The sequence below is a fragment of the Lucilia cuprina genome, chromosome 4 (assembly GCF_022045245.1).
Source record: "Lucilia cuprina isolate Lc7/37 chromosome 4, ASM2204524v1, whole genome shotgun sequence".
NCBI lineage: Eukaryota > Metazoa > Arthropoda > Insecta > Diptera > Calliphoridae > Lucilia > Lucilia cuprina.
The window spans coordinates 2,356,882-2,377,207 of NC_060952.1; the positions used below are offsets into that span (position 1 = coordinate 2,356,882).

The window sequence follows — 20,326 nt, forward strand, 5'->3', positions numbered from 1 at the left end:
CACCAGTTTTGTTAATGTAGCTTTTCATCAAGTCGATTTGGTTTGCTTATAATTTTCTATATTCTAAGGACTATTTTTTTCTTACTTGTCAAATATTTTGGCAGTGAATTATATTTTAAGATGTCTATGAATGCTGTGTAAAATTGTGGCTTGTGGTGGCATGTTTTAAAATCATCACGCGTTCACATTTTATTTATGTATTTGTTCAGTAAGTGGCAAGTAAGTAAATGGCATGTAAGTGAGTAAGTAACTAAGACAGTATGTATATGTAACACTTATGGTATCACTTTGTTTGTGTTATTTATGTCCCTTGTTTTTTATTGTTTAGTGATATATATTTTTTTCACTTCTTGTTGATTTATCCAGAGTGATGAATGTGTATTTTTTCTTTATTTTCTCTACGTGACTTTGCCATTTGGTTATTACTCTGAAATTATCATACTATCACTAAATATATTAGTTCATATGAATGTTTGCAAATGTACTTATGTTAAATTGCAAAAATACTATTAGGGGTATGTTTTGTTTTATATTTTTCGTGAAGTGGGGTTTTACTTTGGGTAACTTAAAACAGCTATATATACGTTTGTTAGAACCGGCATTGTCGATTGTTTTGAATAAAATTGACTATGCAAAAGGTTCCAAAAAAGTAACTACATTGTATACAATTATTTTTTTTATTAAGTATTTTTATTGTCCAGTTGTAATTTTTACAATACAGTTTTCCAACGATTAGGCGATTTCCTTCTATCTGTATATCTATTGAAATAAATCCCATAAGCACGTCTTATATAATACTATCGTACATACTTTCAAGAATTTCCAAATTTAAAACTAGCAAAATCGGCCCGTAGTTTACGTAGATAATCAAAAATTCTAATAATTGTACTTAAAGTATTTGTGTCGTTAAATTTTCATCTTAAAACCCCTAAAATGTATTTGTATTACGATCAAATGCTAATGCTACCATTACAAAAATGAAATGAGGAATAAAATTAGAAAAAAATACTTATACAAATGTTTCTATATTATTTATGTCATTTCATTATTTTCATTTCGATTTTCCATCTGCAATCAATGGAATTTTAATATACTTGAAAATAAATTGTCTCTTAAATGAAAATGCTATAAAAATTTAACAGCAGAAATGCGCTAAAAGAAAAACAATTGATAAAAAATCATAAAAAATTATTTCTACAGCAAATAACCCACTGAGTGTGGTTATTTGCTGTAGACAGCCTGGCACAATTTACGCGGGAAATTAAAGAAAAATATTTTCTTTAAAGAGAAAAAGAAAGTATGACAAAAATAATAAAACAGCAAATAAATATAAATAATAAAGACAAATAAACAAACTCATAAACAGTTAAATAAATTGTATAGAATTACAAATTACAAATTTTGTAATTTTATACAAATATTATTACTTATTCGTACCATTATTTAGTTTGCTTGTTGTTTTCTTTACATTTTATCATTGGATATTTCTTTTTTGATATTTTTTTATGGTTCTAAACAATTTTTGTTTGTTTAACATTTGTTAGAGTGTTTGTGTTTTGGGAAATGTTAGTTTTGGCAAACCAACCAACCATCCAGTCGTACAACCAACCACTAGCTGTGTTTTGACTTGTATTTGCGATTTGTTTGACTGAAACTGAGGGCTTCTTAAGTTTATAAAATATTTTTATAGTTGTTGCTGTTGTTGTTTTTTATGGTCGGAAATGTTGTATATGACAACAAAATACCTTTTTATGATTGTCGTTGTTATTGCTGTTGTGTTATTATTTTCCCAAAAAAAAGCAAAACTTTTCATTTCCAACATTGGCAACTATTTGACCCCTCTTGTTACCGGATGTAAGTGGAAACTGCCTTTGTTTCCTTAACGGATGTTGCCTTATACGCTGTGTAGATGTATGAGTTTGTAGTGTATTTTTCCTCTCAATTGTTAGATTTTACTATTGTTCTTCTTCCCACTCATTTAGTTTTTCGGTTTTGTCTTATATTTCATTTTTCTAGTTAGCGTCTATATTGTTGTGTTTGATTGTTTGACTTTATTTCCTGGTATCCTCTCTAAATGTCTATATAAATTGTACAAATTCCTTTCGTTGAACTTCACTGGAAGAGTAGATTTGAAATGTCATTCCGTCCGTCTTGATTTGGCCTTTACTCTGTCATCTATAATTAGTTTTATGGTTTGGTTTGTTTATTATGAATTTAACATTTTGTTGACACTTGTTTACTGAGTTCACTTTTGCAGGTAAATATAATGATGAAAAAATGAACAAATCTCTTAATTAAGCTATATAAAAAGATAATTAGAGGTTAGAATATTTTAGAAGTCATATCATTAATTTATATTGTTATTTGTTATAATTATTAAGAGATCTTTCACAGACTTCTTAATAAATGTTAAAACATAAAGACAGGCTTGATTTCATCTTCGTTTAGAGTTCACAAAAAAGAAAAAAATTTCGATAATCACATGACTTCATTATGATCAAAAAGTGATTAAAAAATGCAAAAATTTTGATTTGGTTTGATCTATGGAACTGTTCCGTTTTATTATGTTAAAAAATAAAAATCAACATTCGATTATCGTTTAATCGGTAGATATATTTCTGGTTAAAATAATTCTTCTATAAAAACTGTCAATTTATCGTTTGAATAATAAAATTATCAGATATTTAGATAATTTAACTAAATATGTTTATGGCATTAAATTTGCTACAAATCACTTTAGTTTAAATTAGTTCTTTTAATCCTTATATTACTAATTACTCCATTATACATTCAAAGTTATTGCCCTGAACTAAATACAACACGCACATATACATACAAACATAAATAGCGGCAAATCACTTTATTCACATAAAACAATTTATTGTTTAAAGTGTTGAGCTGTAAATGATCCACCGCGTCCTGTCCAGTCTATACGTTTTGAATTATATTCCATTCCATTGCAAGTGCTAATATGTCTGTTTGTATGTAATCGACCCAAAAACAACCAATGAGATAAATACATGCGTGCAGCCATTTTTTCAGTTATTCATTCAGTCCGTCATTCACTCATAATGGAAACATTTAACAATGTCATTACATACGAATGTAGGGTCATTTAAGGTTATTTTTATTATTGCTTAATACACACTTCCATTTATACTACACCGTCTATTATTAGTTACACTCATAACAAGTCCTTACGAATTACACTGAGGGAAAAAATTACAAAATAATTTTTCTAGGACACATGTTTTTATTTAACCTAAAGATTAAAGCTGCTGATAGAAATGAAATATTATTAACTAAAGGTCAATGCTGTAAAAATAATATTTCTTTTCATTTGAAATCAATAATTAGTGTTATTTTATTTCTTTACAAAATAATTAAATTTATATTACACATTTTCAGAATATTATCGTTAATTTAGAATGAATTGTGCACGGAACTCCAAAGATAGTGAAAAGTTGTTATTAATATTACATATTTTACTTACATAATATTTCAAAAAATCTAACCAAAACTACTTAAAAACTAAAATTTATATAAATTTATAAACACATATTATAATATTATGGTTTATCAAATCTAAGTGTAAAATTTTTAAATAGGCGATTTTCAGAAAAAAATTGAAATGTATAAAAAGATACGACAACATTCCACTAAAAGAACACTACAGTCTAGCATGTATCCCTTACATTATTTCTAATATTTACACATTACATTTACACTTTATTAAATGACTTCTTCTCTATTAAATCGCGCTGTATGTCTGCAATATTCACATTAATTTGTTCTTTTCTTGTGTAAATATTTAATTGTTACCAAGCAAGTGTTGGCAAACTTCTCTAACCATTATAATACCGCTATAACCATAATACCGCTGATAATATCTGGTATGTTGGACAAACCTTAAATTTATTTCTGTTAAATTTATAAAAAATAAAAAAAACACGATGATTGCGTGCTAAATAAATACTAAACGAACCTAAAATAAAAGTAAATTGCAAAATCCTTAAACAGCAAAAATAAAGAAAAACAAAAGAGAAATGATAAATAAATAACACTTGAAGTTCTTTAAAGAAAAGAAGAAAAAATAGAATGAATTTGCAAAAGGCACGCTCGAATAAAAACACCACCTGGTTTGGCAGGTTGGCTTCTTAGTGAGGAATTAACTAAATTGCCGGTTACGTTTGTTTATTTGCTTTTTAGATATACATGTTTTTTGCAAAATATTGTTTGCTTCTACAATCAGAATGAAAAACCCGAGAAAATACAAGCGTCAGTGATTCATCGTATTTAAATCATTTGTTGGTTTTACTTTGTGGTAAATCGTTGGTGTTGATACGAGAATTTATTTACATTAATTCTTTTATACAAATGTATGTACTTATGTGGTTATTAGGGTGGTATACAAGTAAACTAAACATTAAAGTTTTACTATAAAAATATTTCATGAAGATTAAGGGGGTTTTGTATATATCTAGTCTATTTAAGAAATAAAATATCCTAAAAATATGCATGGTTATGCAAACTTTCGAAAAAGCTTTAAAAATTAAGGTTGATAAAACTTAAAATATATCCTTTGTGAAATGAAATAATTTGGAGCAAGTTCTTTTAGATAAGTCCTGTCAAATAGTATATTCTAACTAAACACTTTATTCTAAGATTTCTAAGCACCCATTCAATTTATTTAACTGAAATCTTTTTTACTCCAAAAAATTGTCTCCCTAATGTACGTATATACATATGTCTTCCTACATCAATGTCTCAATTTCCGTATCCTTGTATCTGGTTTCCCATAAATATTTTTTCTACTTTTGTTTTGTATAAACATTTAATTGTTTACACAAATGACAGTCGTGTCATCCATCGTCAAGACCAGCAGCGGGTTATCGTACCACGGTACCTTTCTCTTTCCGCCGTCGAGGTGCAAACCAACCATTTTATTATGTCATGTTTTCAAAAACCTACATAGAGACACATACACTTAGGTAGGAAAAAACTTGATATTTTGTTTATTTTTCCCACATCTGTTGGTTTTGCTAATATAAAAATGATACTAAAATATTAGAGGAATAAGTGACACGATGGCTTTTCTTTTGACTAATAGTTACTAAGTTGTCGAACACGCTCATACAAATTAATGTTTTACACAAATTTTCATAGAGTATGTGCACGGTGGAATTTTTAAGGTAAAATTTTTAAACTAAAACTGGAAACAGCAATTTATTTAGCTAAAAAATATATACTTCCTATTGGTTTCTTAGTCCTGTTCACTATTAAAAGAGTTTTAAATCAACATCCACCCAAACTGATTCTTTGCTTAATCCAAACTTGTCAACTAACATTAGTTAAATATTGTTACATGTTTTGAGAATTACTCAAAATAATCTAATGTACTTTTAGTTAAAATGTTTTCGAATTCTTTACCGTGCTTTTACTCTTGATAGTTTGTGTAGCGTTTCGTAACGTTTGCGTGTCGATGATGAATGATAATGGTGATGATAAACATAAAAAAACAAAATTTATATTTGTATCTAATACTCGAACATTTAAAAGCGATTGTAGTATTTAATTTGTAGATTGAACACTTTTTTGTATCATTTTGTTGTTTATATACTTCTTTAATACTAAGTTTTATGGTTTTTTTATTAATAAAACAATTTACGTGATACTCGTATCGTAATAATCTGAATAGTTTGTATAATACAAATGAATTGAACGACAATGGTTACAACTAATAATATTTGATACATACAAATGTATCTGTGCGTCTGTTAGCGATCGTTTTACTAATATTTCTTTTATCAATAGACCGATTGTGATGATATTAAACATCTTTTATTCCGAAGACATTTGGACCTTTCAAAATTTTGAACATATAAAACAAAAAATTTCATGCTTTTATAAACAACACCTGTACGTATACGTGTTAATGACTTTTTGATACTACAAATATTAAGTATACGTATAGTAGGGGAAAAAAGGTAAAATACCAATTTTTTTAAGTTTTTTACGATTTTAAGCTTTGACAACATTTTTTTCCTTTTTTATAAAAAATCAACATTTGGAAGCAAAATGCCAAACGAAAAAGTAATTACTAGACTTCTTCTTAGTAGTTCAGGCGGTATGTAGTAGTCATTGCAATGTAAGTTCTTATGTGAGTACAAGTATATTTTGAAATAGAATTGGGACCAATATTTTTGTGCCAGTAACGCATAATATCTTTCCATCTACATCTAAAAATTATAAAATAAAAAAGTAAACAAAAATCAAAATATTTACTTAAATCTCTGAATTTTTAAAGGCATTAAATAAATCATATTTTAAGTAATTCCAAAGTTGCTTAAATTCTTAAATAAATTCAAAGAAAAGAAAAACAAAAAGAAAATTTACAGCAAAAGCTGTAAATATATCTAAGTATGATTGTGTACAATTTGCTGGTCATGCGAACATAATCTCTTACAGCTCACAAATATATATTTCGTATTCGTCTAATGTTACAGTATTTTTAACTTTATTAGTGACAACCATATTGGCTGGATAATAATTCCCTTAGAGGCTGGCATTTTTTCTCTCTCGTAAAAATATATGTTCGTCCAATATAATGAAGATAAGTTATATCGAAATATGGTCTATATATTGTTAGCAACACCAACGTTAACACACAATCAATCGCATTCACAATTCCCACTTAATTGTGATTTTTAAACGCCGCAGGATAACATAAATGCGCTGCAGTAGTTAATATCAGGAAACCGGAAAATAACGGATAAGAAAACTCAGTTTTATATTATCTAAAGCGAAACCACAATATTATTTGCAGCATATTGTAAAAGTTGCATATAGAAAACATAGATTTTCAATTTCTAAAGGGATTTTACAATGTAATGTTCACTGATATGTGATAATCCATTTACTAAAAATATTCTTTAAAAAAAAAATATGTTCTGGTTGCAAAAGGAAAATAGAAATACTAGCAAAAGTTAATTTCGAAAGGTTAATGGAAAGAATTGTATTTATGGAATAGATGATAATGATGTTTAAGAAAAAAATGCAGTAATCTTTTTAACATCAGTCCATGTACGTTCTTTACAACCTGAAAAGTTTTTACAAAAATGCACTAAACTATGGGAAGGCTAAATGTTAATCACATAAAGGAAATATCTGCATTTATAAAGAAGAGAGGTGGGGGAGAGAATGACACAGAGAACAAGTTTAGCTTATACATCATGGATACTATCACAAATGAATTAGAAGTATGAATGTATTTTAAGTATTTACAAGGATTAAAATGTATAAGTTTGGTTTACATTAGAGTGGCTTTCAAAAAAAATATTGATATGTATTAGAGTAAATTGTTGTCTCGTAAAAGATTATATAGTTTTTTATGTCTTGATATGCGTATTGTGAAAGTAAATAATCGAAATTAAAGTTTGAAATTAATGTAAATTTCTCCTGAAAAAATGTTTTACCAGTAAAACTCTTTTTAACTGTAAAAGGTAAAATTATATTAAATAGTAAGAACAATTTTGGATTTAACTGCATTTTAGTTTGTATACAAATATTAATGTAGATTAATGTATTAGGTTGGCTGATTTTTACGACAAAAAAACATTTTTTCCAAACCATTGCAAACGCATCTTTCTCAAGGTTGAAATAATTATCAAAACCTTAAAAACTTAACTACATCCTCCCGAATATTGACCATAGGACAAACATGTTTAAGTATTGGTTTCTTAAAATGAACCAAACATTAATTTTCGGTGGAAACATCAATACAGAACATCGTATTCTTCACCATACAAATCGAGTCTACCCTACTGTTAATATATATGAATATACTACTCTTTTTTCATTTTAAGCATAGAATTGCCACTTTTTAATTTAATTTAAAATTTCACTTGCTTATGCCTTTGCTCGTTAGTTTTTCAGTCAAATTGTATGGTTGAATCGTGGGAGGTTCCGTTGCATAGTGTTTTTTGGCCTACAGTTTTGTTTGGTGTCTGAATATCCATAAAATAATACATAAATGTTTACTTTACACGGCAAATTAAATTTATTATTTTATATACGAAAATGTCATTTTAATTTTGGCCTTTATGCCCACATACTAATTTAGGGATAAACGAAATATGAAAATTATTATGACGCAGTTAAGAATTATAATAAAAAAAATATATTTTTATACATAAAAATTTTAAATGCTGGTACAATATTAAGGTCTACATATTAATATGCAAACGTATCAACCTTTTAGGTTAATTTAAAATATATTCAGAAGCCATATTTGCGATAAAACTTAGAAATGTTACGAATGAATTTTGCAATATTATCAATTTATTTTGAAAGTACATATTCTGTTTAAGTTTGGGCTATTATAAATTTTTATTTGGTCTCTAAGTGATTTAATTTTCTAATATAAAATTACCAATAATAACATGTCTAGATTTGTCTGACGTCAAACTAAAAATTACGCTAAAGGGATAACCTTGGGGATATGTTGAAATTTACTTGAAAATCCTTAACATAATCACTCGTACATTCACATCCATCCATCCATCCATCCATCCATCCATCCATCGATTCACATCATTGACATCTTCATCATTTTCAAATAATGTCAGTGCAGACATTGAATTAATAATATAGCTTTACTGTTGTTTATAATGGAATATTTTTATGTGTTTTTGTTATTTTATCTTTGCAGATTTCATCATCTTGAAAAGCCACTAATAAAATAAAATTAAACGTAGAATTGGGAATTAATCTAATACATTTAACGAAGCAAACCACTCACCATCAACAGCATCACAAGAAGAAATTGAAGAAAAATGATTTCGATAAAAGTTCATTGTAACATAATATTTGGTTTTATGGTCATATGCGTCAATATTGGCTGCCATTGGGGCTGCTAATGCTGGGGCAGATGTTTTGTTGTTACTTCCAATTGAAATAAAAAAATACAACAATAAGCCACGTTTAGAACAGCAACAACAACGACGATTTCCAGCTAAAAGATAAATGCTAAATGATAATGAATAATGCAATCGGCCGCATTGGAAACGTTACATCATCCAACTTTATCAATACTAATAGATCTGTGCCATATTGGGAATATGCCGCCTTGCTACAACCACTGGCCGCGAACATACCGAGAGCACATAATATGGCTGCGCAACAGGCACAGAAAGAACAACATCCGCCAGAGCTGTTGCTGCAGCAATCAAACTTACCCGCCTTCTCAAGAAACGACAATCACAGCCCTGCATCAGCGCCGTCTACGGCAGAGACCACTCAAACACCTGCGTCACAATTCTATTCGAGTTTCAATATCTCAGATGATCTCTTTTACTACTTCAATGGGTTCCTGGAGCGTGGAAACGCTCCGGAAGTCTCAACCTCGCCGACACCTGTTGAAACTATTACCACACCCGCGGAAACCTTCAACGTCACGAGCATACCTCAAGAGCCGGACTTTAGCGAGTTCCTCAGTGCATTGCCCAATGATCGTGTTAGCCTGCTGTCCTTCCTATTTCTCTTTTCTTTTGCCACTGTGTTCGGTAACTCACTGGTCATCTTGGCCGTCATAAGGGAGCGTTATCTCCATACAGCCACAAATTATTTTATTACAAGTCTGGCGGTGGCTGATTGTCTGGTTGGCTTGGTTGTGATGCCTTTTTCCGCCCTTTACGAGGTGCTGGAGAATACTTGGTTCTTTGGGACGGATTGGTGTGATATTTGGCGCTCATTGGATGTTCTCTTCAGTACGGCTTCCATACTCAATCTTTGTGTAATATCGCTGGATCGATATTGGGCTATAACAGATCCCTTCTCATATCCTATGCGCATGACTGTAAAAAGAGCTGCCGCTCTTATATGCGCAGTATGGGTGTGTTCGAGTGCCATAAGTTTTCCTGCGATAGTGTGGTGGCGTGCAGCCCGTGATGGCGAGATGCCTGCCTACAAGTGTACCTTTACGGAGCACTTGGGATATCTGGTCTTTTCCTCTACAATATCCTTTTATCTGCCGTTACTCGTGATGGTATTTACGTATTGTCGTATTTATAGGGCGGCCGTAATACAAACTCGTTCACTGAAGATCGGTACCAAACAGGTACTCATGGCCTCCGGTGAACTACAGTTAACGTTACGTATCCATCGTGGCGGTACCACACGAGAACCCTCGACCAGCTCTCACCATCAGGCGCTGCACGGTTCGCTGGGTGGGGCGCCGAGTGGCGGATCGCAACATCACCCCCACTCACATCACCATCACCGCACTTCGCACCACAATCACAGTGCCGCGGGGACAACCACCTCAACGCCGGAGGAACCGGACGACGAACCTCTATCGGCATTACAGAACAATGGTTTGGCACGGCATCGTCACATGGGCGGCAAGAATTTCTCATGGTCTCGCAAACTGGCAAAATTCGCCAAAGAAAAGAAAGCTGCCAAAACTTTGGGCATTGTCATGGGTGTGTTTATTGTTTGTTGGCTGCCATTTTTCGTTGTAAATTTGCTGTCAGGCTTTTGTATGGAGTGCATAGAACACGAAGAAATTGTTTCAGCGGTTGTTACTTGGTTGGGCTGGATTAATTCCGGCATGAATCCTGTAATTTATGCATGCTGGAGCAGAGATTTCCGAAGGTAAGTAAATGTGAAATTTTTATTACACTTGACAATTTTCCAGTTTTTTTCTTTTGCCGCTAATTTCATTTAAATGCTCGTTGCTGTTTTATAAGCATAATTGCCTTTTATATAAAGAACAGCCATTATCTTTAGGTTTGCGTTTTTCTTTGTATAGATTTTTATTGTTTTTTCACTGTCGTTTACTATAAAGTTTTTATAAATATTTAGAAGATTGTTGTATCGTTTTTTGCCAGCTTTGTTTTCTTTAAGACTTTAAGGCAAAATGCTCTAGGCACAATTTAGATTATCACTCAAAAGAAAAAAGTACTTTGTGGTTTCTTGGTGTGAAACCGCATCGAAAGTTTTTTTTCTTTTTTACAATATTTACAATATAGGAAAGAATGCCTATGCTGAATAAAAAATTGGACTTAAAATTAATTAAAATGTGGAATTGTACTGGTAGAATTATAGGAATAACTTGAATTTACTGTCAAAATCAAATATTTGTACGATAGTTAAGAATTTATATAAAATAATGTCAAATGCTGATAATTGGAATACCATCCCTATTCATACACGTGTTTCAGACTGGAAAACATGGGGAAAGTGTTGAAGTTTAATACGACTATATGTTGATACGTTGTTATTTTATATTTTTGTAAGGACGCATAACATTATCGTGTGTACTTTGTAGCAGTAGTGAAATTTGTTGCTTTTAGAGTTGAGTATTTAATATTCTTTGCTATAATTGTTGTGTTTTGTTTCATATTTATAACGAGCACAAACATATACATCCATAATCACAGCTATGAAAACTTTGTGGTTGCTTGGTTGTTTTTTTAGTTTCTTTTGAAATGTTATTTCAGTGTCTCGTTGTCCTTGTTTGGGGTTCTCGTTACAGTTTTTTTTTTTTTTTTGACTGCCATTTGCATAATATTCTAATGCGTCTAATGGCATACTTTAGGGACTCTTTATTAATGTTGCGGCAACAACGTCTAACAGTTAATTCTAAAAAAATTACAAGCCCCAACAATTGTGTTGTTGTTCTTATTTTTATGGTTTTATTTGTTTTGCTTTAATTTCGTTGGAGTTAGAGTTAAAGTTGGTTATGGAGAACAAACATCCACAATAGTAATCGTTGTTTTCTTACTTGTGTTACGTGTAGTAAGTAATTTTAGTGATTGTGTGTATAATTTGTACATTTGAATAAATTTATTTTTGGGTTTTTTTTTCAAGAGCTAATTTTATTATTATGAGTATGACATTTAAGTAGACACAGATTTATACTTTTTATGTTGCAAATAGTTTCAGCTACAAACTTTTAAAGTAGGTTAAATTTAATGAATGACTTTTTACAAGGTATCGTTATGCCATGAGTTTATTTTTGTTATTCGTTTGCAAGATTTATTAGAAGTTTCTGAGTTTGTTTAAACACTTTATTAAACTTTGCTTGCTTTTAGCTATTTAAGATATTTGTTATTTAAAAATACAATTTATAATGTATTTCTAATAATGAATATTACAATGGAGATACGGAAAAGTCTGTTTAAAGCGAACATGCGATTTTAATTTTGAGAACTTTGAGGAAAAAAAATTCAAAATGTTCTTCAAAAATATAGATTTTGTTGAAAATCTGTTCATACAGTAACATGAGCTGAGCTCATGCTTCTCGAAAGTTCGAAAAGGAAACAGTTATTTCCCATTTGAACTTCATTACATACAATTCCTTAAAATTTTTAAAGTAGATCAAGGAAATATTTAAGATTAAATTATGTGATTTAACACAAATTTTTTTACGCATTTATACCTATATAATATTTTATGTGATTTTTTATACAACAACACTTTTTTATAATCTTTAGCTGATATCCTTTTATACTTATACTCATGCTTTCTTACTTGTTTACATACATACGTATACATTTACATTAACACTCAATATACATTTTTTATTATATTCTCTGTTAAAATATTAAGAGTATTACAGAAATGTTTTTTTATACTGTTCGGGGGGTTTATTTGTTTTTATAATTACAGAGCTTTTGTGCGTATATTGTGTGTATGTTGTCCACGTAAAATACGGCGAAAATATCAACCAACGATGCGTTCAAAATCTCAGGTGAGTTTCTTTTTGATTTTCCTTTATGTTTTATCCCATCAAAATGTATACTTTATGTTGCTTCTTACCTCTCTCCCTGAAGCCATTTGTGTGTAATGTTTTAAAATTTTCGCCTTTTGTAGAAATGGCCAGGGGAGTGACAGGTGCAAGAGTATAAGAAGACGAGTTGTTTTTGTATATAATTTTGTGTTTATTACCTAAAGCCTTAACAACTTTATTTTCAAAATTTACGTTAATTTTAAATAATTTCTAATGTAAATAAACCAATTCTCCTCTGTTTTATTTTGTTTCTACTTGTTTTACTTTTTGCTTGGTGTAAGCGTTAATTTTTTGGCCAAATTTAATTTTTTTTGCTTATCTTGTTTGATATAAATGTAAATTTATTTTATTTAAGTGCCTTTGGTTTTCCTTAATCTTGTATTTTATTACTATTTTTTTTAATAAATCCTTTTTCTCAAGCAGAGGTTAAATTGAATTTTCTTGTATTAAATAAAATAGCAAATACAAAGTAAAATTAATTAATAATTTTTAAGAAAAACCCTTAAAATTTAAATTCATTTTGTAAGTGCTTTCCTGTAGTTGTTATTCTCCTGTCAAAACAAACTTCCAGAAGTTTCAGCAACCAAATTAAAAAAATACAAGACAAACTTACCTTCATCAAATAAATATTTCTTAATGAATTTGTTACAACTTTTTAAGAAAAATATTATTTAAATTAAATTTTTTCCGATGCTATTGTTGGCAGTGGTGATATTTTCTATAATCTATACATCTTACACTGCACAGTGGTTTTAAGCTTAAAATTGAAATTGTTCTTTGTTTTATATAAACATTACAAAGCAAAACAATTAAAAGTTTTTTGAATAGTTTTGAAATTAAGAGTTGTATTGAAGTATTGTAAAGTAATTTTGTTTTAATAAAACACAGTGGCATTAAGAACAATATGATTAAGAGAATACAATTCTTACTGAGAATTGTGTTAGTAGTTAAAAATATTTATTGATAAAAATAACTTATATTTTAGTTTAGAAGTGATTTAATTAATTTTGTTAAATATTGAACTTATAAATGTTATTTATTTTACAGAAAATAAATACAAATTTTATATAAATATAATTGAATTTTGTAATTTTATTGTAATAATTTATTAAAATTGTCATTCATTTCTCAAAGTCTGTATAAAATTTTTGAACCTTTCTATGATATCACCAAGAATTTATTATAATCCTTTTTTATCTATAAAACCCAACATGTCCTCTATTATTCTCTACATCTGAATCTCTAAGAGACAGACTGTAACGTAAATGTATGTGTGTGTGAATTTGTATTTTTATGTCCTTTACTTGTTGTTATAATAATTGTTTGAACAATTTTTTGATCCTTAAATTGTGTGTGGTACTTTGCAGAGATTCGCTACAAGACGATGTTACTCAACATGTTCTCTGCATGGGATCCAACATGTGCGACACAATTCATGCGAACAAACGTACATTTAGTAATAATGAAAGAAAAATTATTTCAACATCACAACACGAAACATCTGCCGCCAGTGCATCAACGTATACCATCCTCAGTAACATATCAGAACGGCCAACAAATATTACAACAAAAAGTTGGCAAATAAAACAAAAAATATATATTCTATAAGAAATACTAAAAGATGATGTATTATTTTAATAATACATTGAACCTTTTTCGCTCGTATTCTAGTGGCCTTTTTCTACACTCCTCTCCAGTTTATACTTCAGAAAAATCGTTTACTGCTCCACCATCACCACTCTGTGAGTGCCTCCATGCACATGGAAAACAATTTGTGCAATTTTTTCATTAAACATATTAAAATTAAATTTTCCATGAAAAATGCCAACATTTATAAATTCTCCTGCACACACAGCCAACGGAGGCGGTAATAAAATAAAGTGAGCAGCTAGTGAATGAGAGAACTAATGCGTGTGTATGTGTGCGATTTACGAGACAACTTCTTGGTTCGACATTATGCAACGTTGGAAACGGGGATAAATTGCGAGAAAAGAAAACAAAAATAAGAAGATTATAAAGTTTTTGTTGCCTGATTTTGATTTGGTTGAATTATTGTTGATTCTGTTGTTGTTTTATTTTGTTTGTCATCCTACACGTTTTCACATTGTCTACGTCTTCTCTTAACGATTGGTGTGTGTGTGGTGTGTTATTGGGCAAATGACAAAGACTTCCTTAATAACTCTTCATATTGTTCATCAACATCATTGTCGACGTAATTGTCATCATCATCAACATCAGTAGCATCATCATTATTGTCTTGTTTGTTTAAGTTTGTTAAACAAATAAAAACAATGACTTCCTTAAAAAAAATACAAGCAAACATATCAAAAAGGCACCTTATATACACATGCATTCGAAAAAAACTTTCTACGTTATGTTGAATTGTATTTGTTCTTGCTAATAAGTTAGTGTGAAAAGTGTGTAAGAGTTCTTATTTCAACAACAACAACGTCGTCTTTTACTTTGGTGTTTATGTTTATCTACTGTTTTCACAAACAACTATTCTCCTATCTGCTTCGTAAGGTATGTAAAGTTCTTTTCTCGATAAAAATGCACTCACTTTTTTTTGTTTAAATGTTGTCTTTTACGACTTGGTTTTGTCAAGAATCAAAAAATTTCACTCCTAAGAAAAACACTTACTTGTTGTTGTTGTTGTTATTATAAATTCATAATTGTTTATTTTCTGTTTGTTGATTGTCTCGTTATTTTTTAAAAGCAAAAGTAGTTTTCAATTACAAACCCATCACCAACCACCAAAAACAACAAACGTTTGTCTAATAGCAACAATTCTTGGCACTTTTAAATTCCTGTTCTCTTATTAGTTTATGTGTATTTGTCATTTTACTGTTTCCTTTAAGACTGTATTCACCTCCCGTAGTTGATGTTTTTCCACTTCCACTTTAAAAAGAGAAAACAAAGTCGAAAAACTGTTCAAGTGTCTTTGAAAAAAGTAGTTTGTTATTAAATGTCAAATTCTTTTTCGTTTTTGCAAATTTCCACTTTGTTGTGTTTCATTTTAATATAATATATCGTATATATACGTATGTATACATACATATGTATGTATGTAGTACTACCTACTTACACAACTAAATTAATTTTACTTTTTTAGTTGTGCAACTTAAAAGTTTTACTGCGCTCCTGTTTAAGGATAAACCTGCATATGTGTGTCTCTTTGTTTTTATATACATAAGTCCCTGTATATATAGATGTATGTGTGTGTTTTATATTTTATGACATTTTTATTGTCTTTTGTAAATATTAAAATAAATGACCCAGTTGTTTTATTATTTTTTATATGAATACGAATAGTAAAATGTAAAATTTTTTTATTATTTAATTTTATTTTTATAATTTTTGTTGTTTTTATCATCATTAGGTTGTTTTTAGAATTATTTTATTTTAGTATAACACACGGGCTAATAAAAATATACATATATCTGAATATTCTTATAATAAACTTAATTCCGTTATCAATTTAAAGTTTCCAAATATTTTTTTTTTTTTTTTGGGAAAAAATTGTAGGAAAAATTGAAAAGCTTTAGTTTTAAGGTCAACATATTTAATGTTAATGCTGCTCAAAAAGGAAATATCAATTTTATATATTACATTTTTATTGGATTTATTTAATTTAATTACACAGGCTAACAAAATTTTAAATCCCATAGACCAAAGTTTTCAGGATACCGTGTACTAAAATTAAAAAAAAAAAAACTCACATGTAAGACGTTATAGCAACGCGAAGACATCCTTGTTTAACAAATTTGTATTTTCATGTGACTTTAAATAAATAATCAATAAGAGTGCCGCCTTCAGTAGGTGTTCTAATATGTGACATCGTAGGTCGTTTGTTCGATTCTAACTGACATAGATTAAACTTTAAAAACTTTTTAAATTTTTTTCTATTCAAAGAACATTTTATTTATGCAATGAAATTGAAAAAATTCAAAACCTTCAAAGGGAACCTTTTGCCCATTTTCAATCTGAACTAATATTAGTTAGTTACCACCTCTGGTGTTCCAGATTAGAAAACTAACCTACTTCAGCCCACAAATATTTAAAAGAAATAGAAGACTAATTAATAATTGAAGAATTTGAAATTTTTTTGGATTCACCCGAATAAAATAATGAAATAATTAAAATAGTTTCTATTAATTAACACTCTATTAACTTTTTAATTGAAAAAGGTTAGAAATTAGCATAATTTCATCAACTTAGTGATAATATAAATCTGAATCTCTTAGTAATTTTACTTTAAATTTTATGTCCTTTAATGAAGGGATTTTAAAAGTATTTAAATTCACAAGTATTTCCATGAACATTAAAATACCAAAATACCCAAATACATCAACGTACAAAAACATACATACATGTATGTTTGTATGTACATTCAAAATATATGCCACACAATCAGTATGATGAAATGAACCTTAATTTACACATTCAACAATCAACCAAATGAATTTCTTTATAGAACTTTAATTTAAATTCAGTTTTTATTTGCTTCAATTTGTGTCTTAAGATAAATGTTTGTCTGAATGTTGTCTTGTGCGATTTTAAAGGTTAAAGAGAAAAATGAACCCATGATTTGGCATCTGACCAATGATGATTTAAAATACATATGCAATTGCTATACAATTTGTCCATGTGAGTTTATATGTAAATAACAGTACCCAACAGTTTAAAAAGTTCTTCCAAGTTTATACTTCTATTAATATAAAGAATTTAAGAATATAATGCTAAGACAGTAGTACCAAGACTAAGAAGTTAAGGTTACATGATATAAGAAATTTCGTAAATAAAACATGTCAAAAGATTTTTATATGTAAAATATACTGGTCTTTATAGTATGAGTGTATTTGAGTGAGTACGTTTATGTCTGTTTCATTTGATAAATTATTGGCTGTGATTGAATTTTGCCAATTTTTCATTTCCTTCACAGTTTTGTAGCAACGTCATTTTCTTTGTATTTAGTTTACAAGCACGTGATTTGCTAAAATCGATTCAAAGACGAAAGGAAAGGGTAAAATCAAAGTGGAATGTACAAGAAATCCATTCATTTAATTTTTCTCTTTGTATTATTTCTATTCTACCTCCTTGCTATAAAAAATGATTATTGTTTTTTTCCACTCCTTTTACTCTGAAACGATATCCTGGTCTTTTAGTAACAGTTTGGTGTGGTTTAAATGTTGATTTGCCAGTTTGAACTTTTTCTCTATGATTTTAGATTGAACTTGAATTATTGGTTTGATGACCACAACTTAGTTGGCAATATTTTCACACGTTTTAGTTGAGTTCGATAATAAATGACTTTGGCTAAGTGTATTTGGCTTCTTTATTTCCTTATTTTTTTACATTATACTAAATTATTTAAAACTATTTGTGCAATTCAGAACCATGCAGAACCCATAATTAGTGAAATATTGTTTTCTTTAATTTATCTCTACTAATAATAATGTGGATTTTACTGATATAACTGCAATTTTCGTTCATATACCGTTATATTAGTGATAACTTATTTTTAACATGATTTTATACTTTTAAAGATCATAATGCTTTAGAATGTTTTTTATTGATTTAATTTTCCTTTAGCTTCGCATTAAATAAAAATATTTAGCTTTTGTGCACGTTTTTAAGTAATTAGTTGTTTAAAAAAAAAAAAATCCAGTGAAAATCCAGAAAAATACACATATTAATACACTTAATTATACACACAATTAATACATACATATTTAACATATATAATACTTTCCTAGCCTTTGGCCCATTCACCGAGCGAATCAGTTGCCTTTGGTCACATAGATTTAAGCACAAGTTATTAAGTCTACAAACACACAAATCTACACCGACAACACCCACAGTAAAACACGCTAAAACCAGTTGAACAACAATCTCACAACACGGTAAATCATTTTAAAAAATTTAAAACCAAATTATTTACAAAATTTACATTTTTTCATATTTTATTGCTATATTCATTGAATATTAAAAAAATAACTTTTATTTTTTTTTTTTTTATTGTTTCCTCTAAATATAAATTTCACAGTCATGACCATTTTGTTTGTACGTCAGGCATAATATTTAATCTGCCAGTCCATCAATGTATTTGCTGCTGCATTTTTATTCTTAAGCTCACTCCTATTAATGCCGCTGTGTTTGTTCTATTTAAATGCAGGATTTTTTTTATAAAAAATATGCATATTCACACACATTTCTATTGTTATGCAATATATTGTGTATATATGTATGTGTACATTAATAAGCTTTTATAAGTATCTTTAAAGCCTTTGGCCTTTTCACTTCATCACTTTCTGACATTCAACACCCACGTATTTTTAATATGTTCACTTGTATGCATTAGGGTGGTACTTTTTATACCATACAACACTTTAGTGGAGAGGGTATATTGAGTTTGTGCTAATATATGTAAATGTTGGATCTACACATATGTATGTACATTAAAGTATACCAATTGACTCAGAATCAAATAAGGCTTTTGAGCTCATAATAATGATAAATGTTATTGTAACTCAAAAAAGACGGCATAACTTTTTATAAGATAATTTGATCAAATTTAACACAAACGCTTCATTTACTCAAGGACGAATGTTGTAAATGGTTCAATATTTTACCTAGCCATATATAACTGTACTCCACCATTTGGGCTTTTGAGCTCATTATTAATTTAATATTCTTGTAACTCTACAAAAATCCACATAAATAAGTTTAATATGATCCTCTCCTCCATACAAACTTACCTCTTTCAGAAAATAACGTCATGATAATTTTTTCGTATCTGTTTGTAATTGGCCTTAGAATTCATATAAGCTCTTCTTTCGAAAATCACTTCAACTAACGCAATTGAATTATGTGCAGTTGTCATTATAGAAACTAAATGTATGCTTTCAAAAATTCTAAAATATAATAACTACTTTAACATTTTATGAAATTTATAAATGCAATTTTTTCGTTTTAGATCTTAAAAATTGCCCATTGTGCATTTGTAAAACAAATCGAGTTCATTTAAATATTTAAACAATGTATAACGCCAGCCAAGTAGCACTTATTAAGCATTCAACAATAATTAACCACAAATGTTACAAAATATTAATTATTCTAAATGGACTGTGACAAATGAAACAAATTTATGCAATTGTTGTAGACTTTTAATTTGCATTGTCAAATATGTGTATATATGAGTATAACTTTACATACATAGATATTCTAAAAACAATGCACTAACTATGCATGTGTATTGTTTTTAGGATATCTCAAGAAAATTTTTATTACATTCTTATGAACATATATAACAACATTTTAAAATTCTTACAAAATCCATGCTCTTCTTTAGGTAAAAAAATAAAATATTCCTAAAAAATTACTTTTCATTTCAGTTAAAATATGTAGGAAACCCTAATGTTTATAAATATATTAATAGAAAGCTATAAATATATTAATTTACAGCGAGCAAACAAAGCAGTGTTTGAAAAACTAAACAACTAATTAAATTTATAATAATAATCACATAATATT

At 28.8% G+C, this 20,326-nt stretch overlaps 1 protein-coding gene across 5 annotated transcripts in view; it reads left to right on the forward strand.

The window, feature by feature from the left end:
• LOC111690547 (dopamine receptor 2) overlaps positions 1 to 20,326 on the forward strand; it is a 49,487-nt gene that overhangs the window by 25,323 nt on the left and 3,838 nt on the right. For 2 of the 5 annotated variants that reach the window (XM_046948626.1, XM_046948628.1), the window contains exons 3-4: positions 8,711 to 10,653; positions 12,673 to 12,754. In XM_046948626.1, the coding sequence (XP_046804582.1) occupies positions 9,032 to 10,653; positions 12,673 to 12,754 (1,704 nt within the window). In that variant the 5' untranslated portion in view covers positions 8,711 to 9,031. Of the gene's footprint in view, positions 1 to 8,710; positions 10,654 to 12,672; positions 12,755 to 14,160; positions 15,317 to 18,549; positions 18,697 to 20,326 lie in introns of those variants that run through there. The other 3 variants (XR_006940557.1, XR_006940558.1, XR_006940556.1) reach the window with 3 other exon arrangements.